This window comes from Helianthus annuus, chromosome 7, assembly GCF_002127325.2.
Source record: "Helianthus annuus cultivar XRQ/B chromosome 7, HanXRQr2.0-SUNRISE, whole genome shotgun sequence".
NCBI lineage: Eukaryota > Viridiplantae > Streptophyta > Magnoliopsida > Asterales > Asteraceae > Helianthus > Helianthus annuus.
Genome location: NC_035439.2, coordinates 135,965,966 through 135,983,224, shown reverse-complemented (window position 1 = coordinate 135,983,224; position 17,259 = coordinate 135,965,966). Strand labels below are relative to the sequence as shown.

Genomic DNA, 17,259 nt, shown 5'->3' with positions numbered 1-17,259 from the left:
TTAGAATGAGTTATTATAAGATTACTAACCATCGTCAAGAGAGAAAATAAGATAATATCAAATGGTCCTTACCTTTGGGGTGAAGATGGTATTTAGAGCCAAGAGTTGTATCCCTTAACCTCACGTGATAGACAAATGACGAAAATATTATGGTTGGACCTCCTTAGAGGTGTATCGACTTGATGGCTCAAAGCCTCAAAGGCAAGGACCCTGCCCAAAGAATAGCTAAGCCTAGGACACACCCATCAAGCTCGTCCTTAAAAGACATGTGTTGTGTTTAGTTTACTACACAATACAATATAGTCCCCAGATATCTTGATGAGAAAATTAATTAAACTACTATAAATTGTCAACTAAAACAATATTGAGGTATGTTATTGCTTTTACTTGCCTAATGATAAAATACACATAAGAAAAACTGTAAGGGCCAACTCGATCTTTGGCATGTATATTTCCAATCTCGGTTTCACTTCCCAAGTCTCATTTAACAGGGGGAGGGGGAGGGGAAGGAAAATTTTCTCTGCTAATCTCTCCAATTTGGGAGGATGAATATATGGTCATAGTTTCTTCCCTTTTCCCTCCCCTCCTCCTGTTAAATGAAACTCGGGAACATGGTTTTTCATACTTTCATCTCTTTTCCCTCACCTCCCCCTGTTAAATGAGACTCGGGAACAGAGTGTTAAAGAACTTGTGAACATGGGATTGTTTTTATAGGTAGAAAGAAACTCATGCTAATCCATGCAAATCCATTTCGAACCTATTTAATTTCGAGTCCACCATTCCCTATTCCTGAAGATATCGGTATCTAGACACGTATGTAAAACACATGTTTCACACATGTAGAAGTCTAGACCAACACACATGAGAATTCCGAGACCATCTTTAGTGACTTATCATGAGACCACCAGTTCCAACAAAATAGTTACCAAACCAAGAGGTTTGTGTAATTCATGTGAATGAAATATAAACCAATTGTAGTTATAGATACCGAGCGAAAATGATTGACCCATTTTGGTTATCGTTTATAGGTTTGAAACGGTAACCATTTATAGTAACTTTTGGTGGGTATATGTAAGATAGTAGTTTAGAAACCCGTATATTACACTGGTTGAATAAATATTTTTTGTAGTATAGATAGATATGTTAAAATAAGCATGTAAAAGGAAAGTTCAATAAATTTAGGAACCGAATTTAAAAGTTTACATTGTTAAAACATTCATACCTATTTAACAATTTTGTAGGTTATAACTACATTATATAAATATTTATTAAGATTTGCGAACTAATAATTGATGTGAATAAGATTTAGAGTTACGTACAATTAATCATATCGTAAAGTATTACAATTTTAAAAGAGTAATTATCAGTGTTAAAAGTTATAAAATTTAGATCTTTTGAATCATTACTAAATAAACGATGAATCTAATATATAAGTGAAGTTTACAAAGTCAATTTTTTAAAACGTGTAACGTGTAATTTTTCCTATTTAATTTGATTGATTTTCGAACACTTGAGTTATAACTCTTCAGGTGTGATTTCTGAGGCTGATGAGTTGTTATTTATGTGATTCGTCATCGTGGCAGCCGTATGATATGCAGCAGGTTTCGAGGTGGTTTGAGCAGATTCTTCCATTTTCGTTGTTGTTGATTGTGTTTATTCAGCACCATTTGCTAGGTAATTGAGGTTTTGAAAATATGAATGAATTGTTTGATTATGTATTATTATTTGATGGTGGAAGATGGTTTTAAGAGTAGGCTAGCTTGAAATGTTATTGTATGAGTTGCTTTCCGCCTTTCCTTGATCTTAAATTTTTGAAATTTGCAAAGCTTGAGTAGTTGAGTGTTTGATTGTGCATATGGTTTGATGAATGTTTTTGCGATTTGTCATGTGTCGAAAAGACGTGGCAACAAAGAAAAAATAAAGAAGCCTTCTAGACCAAGTTAGTGTGCCCCTCTGTGTCTCAATGTGCAAGTAGGAAACTTTAACCCGAAATGCTGCCATTTTTATGATGTGGTTCTTGTTAATGATTATCATACCTTGCATTGTGAAGTTGCTTCTTGTTTTCTTGGTGGTATTGAAGATTTTAAGGATTTAAAATTTGGATATATATATGATGCTTATGTTTGTTAGAACCTGACAGAACACTAACTCATAGATGACATTTTTTTCTGTTTAGTAATTCATAAGGTCTATCAAATATCCTAGCCAACAACCATGAGTGTTGGCAGATTGCAATACACTTAAATGCTATGTAATAACTCTTGTTTCCTAAAATTGTTATTCTGTGTGCACAATTATTGATCCTTTGTAGGTTCTTTGTCACAATATATGTAGCCGCTTTTGTCACAATAGCGAAATTTCATTGATGTTATTTGTAACAACTTTTTCTATTTACCTATTTTTAGATGTGGAACGACACGAGAGAGGCTATGGATAATGATATACATATCTTGTTGAAGACGTTGATACCGAATTATTTTAAAGAGTTAGTTATTCCATCAGTTTAGCTTTATAAATAGATTTTGGAATTGTATGTAGTCTATAATTTAATGTACTGTAGTTTGTTATATAGTTAGCAACTAATTGTAATTTGATCGGCTTATTTCCGAATTAAAAGTGTATTGGGTTGATTTGAAAATGTTCGAATTAGTGTATATACATTGGATTGATTTGGCCAGGTTTGGAATGGATACCAAACTATTATTATTTTTTTCAGCTTACATTTTAAGACTGGGTTCATCATATCATCTATTCCTTTTTGGTTTTTAGTGGGATACCAAGGATCTCGTCCATTGGTGATAGGTTGTAGGTGATACTTAAATATCAAATCAACATAAACTTAAAAGCTACTTGACAAATGCCAAAACATAATCTTGTAATAAACGGCTTGTAAGTAATATATACATATATATATATAGAGAGAGAGAAAGTGTATTGTACAATATCCCTTAACGTATGATGCGTAGGCGATTAGCGTCCGAGTTTGTGAGTCCGAGTTTATCACCATGCGATTTGGAGATATAACATGCGAACAATCATTTTGAGAGTCCGAGTTTGTGAGTCCCATGCGATTTATGAAAATGTCCAAGTTTATAAACCAATTTCACATGCGATTTTATGAAAATGTCCCATGCGATTTTAAGAAAATGTCCCATGCGATTTATGAAAATGTCAAGAGTTTATCACCATTTGGTTGTATAACATGCGAACAAACAACCATTTTGAGAGTCCCTTAACATGCGATTAGTGTCTGAGATGCGATTTTGGATATAACATACGAACAACCATTTTTGTGAGTCCAAGTTTGTGAGTCCTATGCGACTTTATGAACATGTCCGGGTTTGATAGACAGAAGATCTAATGGCTGGGGTCATCCCGTACAATTTGTAGGATAAGGGGTATTGTACAATAACCGGCCCCTCTCTCTCTATATATATATGTATTCTTAATAACACCCAACGAGCAATAACATATATTGTTAAGCCATTTTTATCATAAAATGACAATTTATTGGATAATGTCCAAAAGTAGCACGCCTTGTTTGATGGATTCTATCCTTTGGCAGATCCGAATCTGGCGGTTTCATCAAGCAAGATCTTAAATTTTGTCTTTATGTTCTACCCTAATTAACATATTTTTATTTCAAGAAATTAAGCATGCATCAATGGTTCATGCATGTATATATAATAAATATATAAGGGCTCCTTAGTCTTCACATTAATCTTTACTAGTGAAAAAAACACAACAATGAAGTTCGGTAAAGAATTTGCTTCACAAATGGTGCCAGAATGGCAAGCAGCATACATGAACTATAATCACCTCAAAATTCTCATCAAAGAAATCTTGATTTTTTGGCGACTTCAGCAACACGAATCAACAATGTCTTATCAGGCAAATCTACCGCTACCATCAAAACGGTCTTCTAGGAAACGAAAGGTGTCTCTTAACCGAGCATTTGGTGGACTATCGAACCGCCATTCAGTTAACAATGATAAAGAGGATGAAGTGATTCTAGTGAGCGCAATGCAGCTGTCGGAGGAGAACCACCAGACGGTTTTCCTCCGGTCATCTGAGGACGCGGGTGAGTCCGAGCTCGCGTTCTTCAAACGACTTGATGAGGAGTTGAATAAAGTGATCAGTTTCTACAAAACAAAGGTAGTTGAGATGGGACTACTGTTATCTGTAGTTTACTACTATTATTAGTGTTTTTGTTTTTAATACTATAAAAAAATATGTGGGCCGGGGGTCATCGGAAGCAGCCTCTCCATTTGCTGGGGTAAAGGTTAGGTTTGACTTCGTCCAACCCTCCAAGACCCTACTTTATAAGTGAGATTTTAGTGGATTATGTTTGTTTGTGTGTAAAGGTAGGTGAGATAGTGAATGAAGCGGAAGAGTTGAGTAAACAAACAAACACTCTCATCGCTCTTCGAATCAAAGCCGAAGATCCAGATTACTGTGGTTCGTCGCGTATATTTTCCTCTCGGTTCACAGGTATTAGTGACACAATGGTGACACAATTTATGATTTTAGTGACTAACATTTATCTTGGCTGACATTTTGTTTTAATGTTTAGTGACTAATGTTTATAATTTTAATACATTAGATGTGATTCAAGAAAGTAAGACGCGCGGAGAAGGAAAAGATAAACAGAGAACGGGAAGTGACGGCCTAGTTAAGGAACAAGAAATGGTTTCTACGGACATGTTAAATCATGTAAAGATCAACGTTATGCCAGAAACCCCTGTGTCGTCACTGAAAACCGCTTTCAGTAGTTCAAAATTAGGCTTATCGTTCAGAAAAAAGGAAATGCGAGAGGCAGAAAGGAAGCTGAAGCAGGCTTTTATTGAGTTCCACCAAAAGCTTCACCATCTGAAAAGCTATTCGTATGTATTTACTGACTATTATGCTGTTTTAGTGACGGTTTTCCAACATTATTGTAGTGACAGTTTTCTATCAATATTTTTGTTTTTGATTGTTTCTTTTTACAGATTCTTAAATCAACTGGCTTTCTCCAAGATTATGAAGAAGTATGATAAGGTCTAGTATTCTTGATTTTAGAAAGTTAATTCTGATAGTATCATATTAGTGTTAGATTACTGACACTTCTAATCTGTCGGTACAGAGTACGTCTAGAAATGCATCAAAAGCTTACTTAGAGATGGTTGAGAAATCTTACTTGAACCAATCTGAGGAGGTATCTATAATGTTTAGCTTATTATGTGTTTCTAAAATCAAATAAGTCATTTTTTGGGGTTGCCGCAGGTCGCTAAGCTTGAGGAGAGCGTTGAAGCTGTTTTCATTGAACACTTCTGTAATGGGAATCGCGGTCTAGGAATGAAAATTTTGCGACAGAAGGCTAAAACAGACAGGCATAGAGTTACATTTTTCATTGGTATGTTGTGGACAATAGCATTTCCCTGATTTAAAAATGGTCACCATGTATTTATGATGCCAAAAATCAACACGTGCTTAGTGACAATCAACATTTCTTTGAAAAGTGTCGCTATCTGATATTAATGACACTGTTTTTATAGTAGTAAAACATTCTTTTTATTGAGTGTGGGTGAAGTTTTTAATTCTGGATCTAGTGATACTTTGTATGTATAGATAAATGTTCTTGTTGTGCCAAATGTGTTCACACATTGCAAAAAAGTGTCGCAATCTTGTTATACTATAACTGTCACTAATCAGTAACAGCCATGATGTCGAGATCAATGATCCCTTCTGTTTTGAAATTGTGTGCTGCTTCCAGTGTCGCTAAATTGCATCGATAGCTAATAGTTATTTATCTGACACTATGTTCGTTGCTATCTCGTTGCAGGTTGTTTCGTTGGATTATCATTAGCACTCGTCATGGCAATAATCCTATTGATACATGTTAGAAAACTTCTCAAGAGTACTGAAGGTCGAGATCAATACATGACTAACGTGTTTCCATTATACAGCGTGTTTGGATACCTCGTCTTACATTTTCTAATGTACGCGGGAAACATATACTTTTGGAAGCGTTATCGCGTCAACTACGCCTTTATATTTGGGTTCAAACCCAATACCGAACTAGGTTATCGTGAAATACTACTAGTCAGTTCTGGTCTATCAGTACTCACTCTTGCAGCCGTTCTTTCAAATCTTGAAATGGACATAGATGATCATGTTAAAAGCTACAGAACTCTAACGGAACTAGTTCCTCTTGGGTTGGTCATTGTAAGCAATTATTGATCTTTTCGCGTCTTGCACTTCTTAGGACTCGGCTCGTTTAAAAACCGAGCTGAGCTGGCCCAGCTCGTTTATCTTCACGGGCTGCTCAAGCTTAGCTCGTCAAATGTTTGAGCGAGTTTGTAACTCTTCGAGCAGACTCGTTTTTTCTAATACTAAAATTTTGTATTGTGTTGATATAAACTAATTTTTTTAACATACAAAATTTGTAAACTATAGGATTTATAATTTATATGTATTATAATTTGGGTTACAATTGATATACATTAAAGATTGAGCTTTAAATGTTAAATGTAAACAAGACAAACCAACCTATTTTGACCGAGTTTTTTTTTTCAAGCAAGCCTCGAGCTGTGAGCTTTTTGAACAGCTCTGCGGAGAAATTCATCTAATTAGTTGTAACTTCTGTTTTGCAGCTTGTACTTTTGATAGCGTTCTGTCCGTTTGACATCATCTATCGTGCAAATCGTTTCTTCCTAATTACATGTATATGGCATTGTATTTGTGTTCCTCTTTATAAAGTTACCCTGCCTGATTTCTTCTTGGCTGATCAGCTAACTAGTCAGGTGAGATTTAAGATATTACACAATTAGTGACGGCTCCATGTTTGTCGCAAACATATTGATTTCTGTTTTCATGTTTATAGGTTCAGTTATTCAGGAACTTGGAGTTCTATATATGCTATTATGGTTGGGGAAACTATAAGAAGAGAGATTCTATCAAATGCCGAGGAAGTAGCATATACGACAATATTTCATTAGCAATTGCTATTATCCCGTATTATATTCGGTGTATGCAGGTATAACTTAGAAAAAGAGGAAAATACTTGGTAAATCCTACTGCAAAATTGGGTATTCATGAGTGAAAAATGGTTGTAAATTTAACGACTCATTTGCGATCAAAGTCACAGCAGTCCCAAAGTTAGCGACTGACTCGCTCGGTCGCAAATCAACTAAAAAATGCAACTTTTTGACTGTGGTCACACCACTGTCGTTAAACAGCGGTTGCAAATTGGTCGCTAAAATTTGGTTGCAAATTGGTCGGTCTTTAAATATCCACTGGTGACAAAATTGGATTTCCACGGGCAATTTGTCATTGTAGTTGCAGTCGCAAATCCATCGCAAAAGCTTCTAGTATTGATAAATATAGACATAAATGCAATCTAATCCGACAGTCACATTTCCAACAGATTTAAACTAAACCGTCATTTAATATTCTTTCAGTGCTTACGACGTCTACTTGATGGAGAAGATTCGAGTCAAGCTGTGAACGGGCTCAAGTACTTATCAACGATTGCAGCTGTTATCGCGAGAACTTTTTATGCTCAAAAGAAAGGACTGACACTGAAATTAGTCGCTGCATTCACTTCGGTCGTCGCTACAGTTTACAACACATATTGGGATTTAGTTTGCGACTGGGGACTTTTACGGAGAAATTCTGAAAACCCGTGGTTAAGAGACAAGCTTCTTTTACCACACAGATGGATTTACTTTTTAGCGATGGTAGTTAGCATTTGTGACACTTAATCTCTTTGTGACTGAAAAATATTAAATTGACAATTACGGTTTTTTTTTGTAGTTAGTGAATGTGATACTAAGACTAGCTTGGAGGCAAACAGTGTTTGATTTTCATGAAGCTCCGTTTCTCCACCGAACAGCGTTAATCGCTTTGATCTCCAGTTTGGAGATCATTCGACGCGGTATATGGAACTTTTTCAGGTTGGTGTTTTTAGCGACGAAAAATTAACTCTTCTGGTCATTGCTTTAGGATAAAAAATGGTATGAAAAATGCAGGTTGGAGAATGAGCATCTGAATAACGTTGGAAAATATCGAGCTTTTAAGTCTGTGCCATTACCTTTTAGTTACGAGGATAACAAGCATCTATAATATGGTTCGAAACACATGGTTGGATGATATGTCTCTCAGTTTCTGAAATGTAGTTATTCGTTCTTTGTTAATAACAACAATGGCTGGCGACTTTCGGAAATAAAACAAGCAAAAATCACACACTCTGGCATGGGCGTAACTTCATTGGGGCGACAAGGGGTCTCTCTCGGCCCCCCTAAGGTAGTGTTCGTTTCATGAATTGTAATGGAATGGGAGTTCGTGCAGAAATTGAAATTTGATTTGTAATTTAGGTGTGTTTGTTTTGCAAAATGTAATGAAATTTGGTTGGAATTAAAATATAGATTCCCTTTCTTATAATGTTGTTCAATTCCAATTCTTTTTTTTTTTTTTTGAAACCAACAAAATATTTTTTTTTGTTAAAAGAGTGAAATCAACATTCAAATTCCCTTAAGATTTCATTCCATTATCTGAAACGAACACTACCTAATTTTATCCTGGTAAGTGTTACAAGTGTATAGTTTCTAATATTATAACTAGAGTGAATTGCAAGGATTGTCCTTTATCTTTATATCCATTTGCAGGCGCTGTCCTTTATGTTTAAAACTGACGAGTTTTGTACTTTATGTTTTCAAATTATACACGTTTTGTCCTTTAGCCCTAACCCAGTTAGATTTTTCTGTCAAATCTGGTCATGTGCAATGCACATGAGGGTAAAATTGTCTTTTCACCCTATTCTTTAAAAATACGGGCATGTTTGGGTAAGCTTATTGAAACAACTTATTGACTTATTGGCTTCTTGGAAAAGTCAGGATTTTGTGACTTATTGACTTATTGGCTTTTCCCCCTCACATACACCCTCTTTGCCAAACATTATTTTAGAGCTTATGACTTTTCAAAAAGCCAATAAGTCAATAAGTTATTTCAAAAAGCTTACCCAAACATGCCCTACATATAAAAAAAATATATTATTATCATAACAAAACCCTCTTCTTCCCCAAATCAATCCCATTTCAAAACCCTAATTTTCTTCAACAACCTTCAACAATTCACACCCTATTTCAACTATTCTCCACGGTACAGTTTCCCCATTCATCAAAGCCTAACATCTACAAGCATAGCATATTGACTTTCCTCTCCTTCACTTCTACCTCCCACCAGAGCAATTTCACAACCTCCTCTGCAAATAAATCATTGTGAGTAGTCACACTAAAAGCAACCGCACATTTGCATATTTGATCAAAAATCACTTTTGTATGAAAAGATCGCCGTGATAGAGATGAACCGTCATAGTTTGTTGTTTTTTGGACTTCTTTTTCCATTGAGTAGGTGATTTTTGTGATGTCGAAGGTGGAAACTGAGTTTAATCGCTGAATTGTCATCAACCCTTTTCCAATACCATGTTTTTTGACGGAATTACCCTCTTGGTTTGTAAGTCTCAATACCGACATCAACCCTTTTTCCCATATTCCCATACCTGTTTAAATGAAGCAACAACCCTTATCTCCACGTTTTTACCAGATCTGTAGATCTCAACTCTTCACTGTGCAGCCACAAATGTTCTTGTTTACTCCAATGTAACTTAAGTTCCTAAATTTCAAATTTTTTTTTACATAGGGGGTGTTTGGGTTAGCTTATTTAAGTTAAAAAGGACTTTTTGTGAGAAGGACTTATTAACTTATGACTTTTTGAGAAGGACTTTTTAAAAAAGTGTTTGGGTTAGCTTATGAGCCAATAAGTCAATAAGTAGTTTTTTTAAAAGGTGTTTGGTTTAACTTATTCATATTCATGTAAAATGACCAAAAAGGGCATCCTTTAAAATGTGTTTGGTTTAGCTTATTTAATTTTTTTTTCTCTCTTGCATATTGAAAAACAACTTCATGAAACATATAAGATAAAATTTGTTTACATATAGTATAAAATTTCCTAATTAGAACATAATAATATTACATTCAGATTGCTAAAAAACACGAAAAAAAATGCACAAGAATAACAAACTAATGTCATACTATGTTCTTCTTCGTGATTCCATTACATCTTGAGCAATCGCATCTCTTATCGCTGCCATTAACATACCATCATCATCCGTACGATTTGTAGACGGAACTTCTTCATGAAGTTCATCACTAGTACCACGGGGATTGTAAGATTCTTGTTGGGCTGTGTTAAATGCTTCATCAAACATACCACACTTTTTGACAAAGTTATGGATCGCCATCGATGCTATCACAATACTCACTTGGTGCTCGTATGTGTAATTAACATGCATATCTCTCAATAATGCCCACCTTGCTTTCCATACTCCAAAGGTTCGTTCAATGATATTCCGCAATGACGAGTGGTGATAGTTAAATGTCTCTTTTGGTCCGCGAGGAGCACGCATAGCACTACTCTGTCCACGTTGAAATTCCGGTATATGATAACGAATGTTTTGACCTTTGTATGGAGCAAGATACCCTTTAGTATTTGGGTATCCGGCATCAACAACGTAATATTTGTCTACAAATATAACAAACATTTGTTAGTCGTTTCAAACAAGTATTAATAACATAAAAAAAATGTTTTATACTAACCACCCGTTGGATGTGGAAATAGAAGCTCCGGCCTCCGTAAGGCTTCATTGAAGATTCTGGTGTCATGTGCACTACCCTCCCATCCAGCCCAAACGAATGTGAAGCACATGTTAAAATCACAAACGGCCATTATATTTTGTGTCGCATATCCCTTTCGACCAATGTACTTCGTTTGGTCCTTCAATCGAACCGATGCCCTCACGTGTGTTCCATCAATAGCGCCAATGCAATCCTTGAATGGATAATACCGAGGATTATTTAATATATGAGCAGGCACCTCATCGTTATAGTTTGCGGATGGCTTGATGATGTTAGCACTCATAGACATTTGCGGTGTAATTGCTGGAACAAAATAGACATTTGCGGATGGCTTGATGATGTTAGCACTAAACAAATTTCATTTGATGGTTAAGCAACTACTGGAACAAAATAGACATTTGCGGTGTAATTGCATAAAAGGAATTCCATCGACATTCAGTTTTACCATTTGCGGAACAAATTTTACTACTGGAACAAATTTCATTTGATGGTTAAGCAACTACTGGAACAAAATAATGGAACATAATAATTAAACATGCTACACAAACATACATGCTAAACAAATTTCATGACTATTAAACAAAATAGACATCAAAATAGACATCAAATCTGCATCAGCAACTACTAATTAACACTTACTAATCTTCAAAACAAACAGATCAAATCGAAGAAAGACAAATAAAAGGACCTGAAGTCGCTGGAAGAAGAAGGGCCGCCCCGTGGAAGAAGAAGGACCTGATGTCGCTGGTAAGCTGCTGTGTCGATTGCTTGATGTTTGTTGGTAGATATAGGGCAGATGTAAGAGTGGTAGATAATGGAGTAATTGAAGCTTAATGAGAACAGATTTAATGATGTAGTTAAAGAAATTGAAGATAATGACGAATGGGGATGTTGGCGCAGATGAACAGAAATTCCATCGACATTCAATTTTACCATTTGCGGATGAACAGCTGTATGAACCTGGTGTAATTGCTGGTGTAATTGCTGGAATAAATCGAGATTAACGAAGGAGGATGTTGGCGCAGATGAACAGAGATTCCATCGACATTCAATTTTACCATTTGCGGATGAACAGATGTATGAACCTGTGGTGTAACTGGGTAGTTGGAGAGGATGAATGTTTGTGGCAGAAGGTAGTTGTGAAGGGCCATAATGGGAAATTTGTACATAAAAGAACTTTTAGGGCTTGAGAAGTTAGTAACCGTGACTTCTCAAAAAGCTACTTCTCAAGGGAAAACCAAAAGTCATTTTAAAAGGCCTTCTCTATTTGCCAAACACTATATAACCAACTTATTAACTTATAAAAGTCAATAAGTTAAAAGTCATGGGAAAATAAGGAATGCCAAACACCCACATAGTTCTACAACCAATCTATATTTCTTATGACTTTAAACAAGATGCTGAAATGAATCCATAACCTAGAATTATTAAAATTCCTGGGTAAGATTTGCAGTAACTTTTTGCTTTTGCCTTAAAATTATATCATAAATTCTGTGTTTAATCCGTCTAAAAGTAGCTTCATAAAGCCATTTCTTGTTTACCATTTCAGCTTTTGTCCTATAATTGGAATGGGGATGTGAATTATTGCAGGTTGTTGAAGAGAAATCAGGTTTTGAAATGGGATAGGGTTTTGTTCAGATATATAATATTTTTTTCTTTTATATTTATTTTTAAAGGATAGGATGAAAAGACAATTTTACCCTCATGTGTATTGCACATGAGCAGATTTAACAGAAAAATCTAACTGGGTTAGGGCTAAAGGACAAAACGTGTATGATTTGAAAACATAAAGTACAAAACTCGTCAATTTTAAACATAAAGGACAGCGCCTGCAAATGGGTATAAAGATAAAGGACAATCCTTGCAATTCACTCTTATAACTATTTGGTTTTTTATTTGTAAGAAGTATAATTTTAGCTTCTAATATTTTCGGCCCCCAATTTAACTATTTAAAATTCGCCATTACACCATGCAACTCTTTTCACTGAGTTAGCTAATATTCGGTGTTAATATGTCAATCAACTCAATTTCAAAATTTTTAGGCTCATCAGATCATATAATAAAATTACAAATAACAATTTAAAAGCATACGAGCATTCACACACTACAAGATATCTTAGTTTTAGCGGTGATGACAACAGGAGCGACAATGAGCAATAGCGGCGACCTAGACGCGGGCGACAACAAGCATTCACACACCATTCACACTACTGCTCGTTGTCGCCGCTATTGTCGTCGTTGCTAAAGGCTCTATCCGTGTGCTTCTTCAAGATTTGCTATTAACCATTGATTAAAAACTAATCCAATGGTCTTTATTTTCTCCCGCTCAAACAAACACACACCCCATATATCTTATCCTCCTAAAAGACACATAACAGCTATACGTAAATCAATTAGTTGATTTACTCAATCATGCATATAATTTGTATTATTTTGTGATTTACTTTTTTAGTTTACAAACCTCCTGTACATGTATATATATTTCGATTGTATCAATGAAATAAATCAAGCGATTGAGTTATTTACATGGTATCAGCCAAAAGGCGATCCTCTCCCTTCTTCTCTTAATCCCTGTCGCTTTTTCCTGCCCTACCCCTTTTGCCGCCGCCACTCATGGCTTCTTCCAGTTCTTCCAGTTCGACCTCCCTCACCACACAACTCCACTCTCTTCTTCACTTTATTCCACATAAATTAACAACCTCCAACTACCTTGCTTGGTCCCAACAGGTTACCCTTGTTCTCAACCTGCAACAACTGATCGGCCATATAGATGGCACGCTTTCAACTCCTGCCGAAACTGTTCTCGTCAATGATAAACCTTCACCAAACCCTGAATATACCTCCTGGACAGCCGATGATCAGACGGTTTGTCTTCTTTTGCAATCGTCCCTATCCGAAGAAGCCATGTCTGAGGTTATAGGCCTCTCCAATGCACGCCAAATCTGGCTTGCTTTGGAAAGTGCCTATAGTCACAAATCTACCGACCGGATGCACACGTTACGTGACAACCTTCGTCTTCTCCAGAAAGGCTCGTCCACGGTTGCTGACTTTGGCCGCAAGTTTAAAGCTATATGTGACCAACTAGCCGCAATCGGTCACCCTGTCGCTGAGACTGACAAGTGCCATTGGTTTCTTTGTGGTCTCGGCCCCTCCTATGAGCACTTTTCTACTACTTATCGTGCTCTTGGTACTACCCCCTTCCGTGAATTATTGGCCAAGACCGAAAATCAAGAAATATTTATGCAGTCCCTACATGGCTCTCAGCAACCTTCAATTGCCTTCACGGCTCAGGCACATCGTACTGGTAACCAATCTCGTCCTAACCCTACTTCCTCTTATTCTAACCGTGGTCATGGTCGTGGTCGTAGTGCAGGTCGTGGTCGTGGCAGACGACCACCTCATTGCCAACTTTGCAGGACTGATGGACGCTATGCAAATCTTTGCCCCAATCTGGCCAGTTTTGCAAAACAGGCTGCTCCTATTGATGCGAATCTCGCACAAGCTTTTCATGCACAGTTCCATGTCACTGATGAGGACCACCCTGATTGGACTGGTGATACAGGTGTGTCGGCACACATGACTCTCTTTGTTGAGGATCTTGATGACACTTCTAGTCCTCCTAGTAATGAGTTTGTTCGGTTTGGTAATGGTCACACTTTACCAGTAACGAACGTCGGTACAAAATCCCTTTCTAATAACATTCACTTAAAAAATGTTCTTGTCGTACCGCATCTCACTAAACGTCTTTTATCCATTAGTAAACTTACTCATGATTCTCCTATTGACGTCCTTTTCTCTAATGATTTCTTTCATATTCAGGATCGAAAAACCAAGGAAATCCTGGCAAAGGGCACCCGTGAAAATGGCCTTTATGTTCTTCGAGAAGGAAATCATGCATTTATTGCTTCCTACTCGGCTCATCATCTCAAACCTTCGTTTGAAAAATGCCACAATCGCCTTGGACATGTGTCTTTTGATGTTATTTCTAGACTTCATAAACATGGTTTTTTGTTTATTACCTCTTTATTACCTAAACCAAATGTTTGTTCTCCGTGCCAATTATCTAAGTCTCATCGCTTGCCATTTGTATTAAACTCAAAACGTTCATTGCATGTTTTAGATTTAATACATTGTGATTTGTGGGGACCTGCACCTGTTACTTCTACGAATGGTTATCGTTTTTATGCTATATTTATTGGTGATCATTCTCGTTTCACGTGGTTTTATCCACTTAAACACAAATCTGAATTTTATGACGCACTATTAATTTTTGCACCCTTTGTTCAAAACCAATTGTCTTGCAAAATTAAAGTGTTTCAAAGTGATGGCAGCACTGAGTTTACAAACAATAGAGTGCAACAATTTTTCAAACTCAAGGCATTCCTCATCGCCTCTCCTGCCCTCACACTCCTGAACAAAACAGGCGAGCTGAACGAAAGCATAGACACATTACGGAAATCGGCCTCGCTATGCTTTTTAATTCCCATGCACCTGCCACCTTGTGGGCGGACGCTTTTACCTCTACCACTTTCATTATTAATCGCCTCCCATCCTCGGTTCTCGACTTTAAATCCCCATATGAAATCATATATGGTCATTGTCCCACTTACTCAAATCTTCGAATTTTTAGTTGTCGTGTTTTTCCATACTTGAGGGATTATGCAAAGCACAAATTATCCCCTCGTAGTGCCGAATGTATCTTTATTGGGTATGATGCAAAATATAAAGGTTATCGGTGCTTAGATCCTCTTACTCATCGGATCTATGTAACACGACATGCTCAGTTTGATGAGGACAACTTTCCATTTAGCACTTCTGTCAGACCTGTTGATGAAGCCACTCTTGTATTTTCAAACTTTGATGAAACCTTACCCGTTCCCTCCGCGCCCATTCTACCCACTGCTGTTAGGACCGGTTATCGACTCCGAAACGATTGCGAACCGAACATGTGACGTGCGGAATCCGTACACGAACGTGACTAAACACACGAGACGTACTCAATCTGTGATTCTATAGAAATGTATGAAATCGTACAAAGCACCACGAATCACCTTTTGCCTTTCTCTCTCTACTTTCTCTCTCTAGCTCCTATCTCCTCAAATGTAGCAAATGGCAAAAGTGGCAAAAGTCCTAAATGACAACCCTAATGGTTCTATTTATAGGCCAAGGTGATAAGGAAGGTTTCCTTATTTACAGAAATGCCACCTTGCATTTTCTATTAAAATATTACAATATAAGCCTAGATTTCTTCAGTTTCAGCTACGGTTTTAGATTGATGTAGGCGATAGACATTACTGCACCAACAGACTCCCCCTTGGATATTGCCGCAGTCAATCCGTAGTCAAACTCGTAGCGACTTGTCTTTCTCTCTCTCTGAGTCTTCTTGAAGGTTTAACTTGTCTTTAGCAACATAGACTCCCTCTTTCTCGAACAGAATCCCGGTGGATCTGTCTTCAGCTTCAGCTCCCCCTTTCGGTAGACTCTTTTCTTCATCAGGCTCCCCCTTTTCGTCAAGCTTCCGTGCTTTAGGATCGACACCTGGCTTTTCAGTTACAAGCTCCTTCAGGATAGTTTCCTGGCTCTTTGAATGCACGCTTCCGTTTACGTTGAGCTCGTCTTCAGACTCCCCCTTAGACTCGGCTATCAGGATCGTAGTCTGGTACAATATCTGTAAATCTCAAACATTTATAAGTAACAACTTTTTGAACATTCAATTGTCCAGGAATTATAACCTGGCTCTATTAAACTTTCTAAATCAAGATTATGGCTTTAAGATATAATAATATGAATATATCCAGAATTAACTTGATTCGCTCCCTTTATCAACAATCTTCATAGATTTGGCAATATTAAGTATCCAAAATCGGAAACTGGCTCTTTTTCATATTTTAACAGTTTAAGAATCCGACTCCCTCACAGTTAATCATCCAAGTCCAAATTAATGACCTTGGAGATATCACAAACTGTTTTTGATTTTTGATTAAAAACTTCAAGTTTCAAATTAATGAACTTGTTTTATTTTCAGAAACACGATCAGCATACTTAGATTTTAAAACTCAGCATTCAGACATCGGTTGTCGAAAATAAAGTGAAATCAAAAACTTTTTGTATTTTCTGAAACATAAAGCAGTAAAGAAATATTTACATACATATTTACAGACAATATTTTTGTTTGAGTTCATGTCAGAGGATCATATCAGTTTATGACAAATCACTAGCACCGTTGAGCTTTAAACACTTTAAGTTCTAAATGATTCACTTAGATTGTCAGTATACTGATCCACTTAAATTTTCACACAAAGTTCAACTGTTTCGAGATACGAGATTAGTGTATTAAGGACTTAAACTTATTCGCGTGTACCACCTCAGAATATACTCCCGTATCCAGATCCCAATATTCAGTCTTACAGGTGAGTATACCTAGATGATATCTGTAAAGGGTTAAATGCGAGACTGTGAGAGCTCAGGCTATTGCTTCCGCAAAATCAGAGAGATGACGGTTCGACTTTAGGTATGTTCCCTTTAGAGAATCTTAGCACATAATTAGCATTTTTCAATGATTCATCATTTTTATGCTGAGAGTGAT

General features: G+C 36.6%; 2 protein-coding genes across 2 annotated transcripts; one reads left to right on the top strand and one right to left on the bottom strand.

Annotated features, from left to right (window-relative positions):
* Nucleotides 1-3,744: 3,744 nt before the first annotated feature.
* LOC110866980 (phosphate transporter PHO1 homolog 9) lies at nucleotides 3,745-8,216 on the top strand. The gene is made up of 12 exons (XM_035975044.1): nucleotides 3,745-4,155; nucleotides 4,365-4,491; nucleotides 4,604-4,883; nucleotides 4,989-5,037; nucleotides 5,123-5,194; nucleotides 5,263-5,392; nucleotides 5,822-6,204; nucleotides 6,633-6,782; nucleotides 6,863-7,005; nucleotides 7,391-7,718; nucleotides 7,795-7,934; nucleotides 8,010-8,216. Exons 1-12 carry the CDS (start codon nucleotides 3,748-3,750, stop codon nucleotides 8,101-8,103), a joined length of 2,304 nt encoding a protein of 767 aa, XP_035830937.1. The 5' UTR covers nucleotides 3,745-3,747; the 3' UTR covers nucleotides 8,104-8,216.
* Nucleotides 8,217-9,961: 1,745 nt separating this feature from the next.
* On the bottom strand, nucleotides 9,962-10,973 carry LOC110868686 (putative nuclease HARBI1). The gene is made up of 2 exons (XM_022117922.2): nucleotides 10,635-10,973; nucleotides 9,962-10,560 (listed from the first exon to the last, which is right to left on the bottom strand). Exons 1-2 carry the CDS (start codon nucleotides 10,960-10,962, stop codon nucleotides 10,070-10,072), a joined length of 819 nt encoding a protein of 272 aa, XP_021973614.1. The 5' UTR covers nucleotides 10,963-10,973; the 3' UTR covers nucleotides 9,962-10,069.
* Between the last annotated feature and the right edge of the window lie 6,286 nt (nucleotides 10,974-17,259).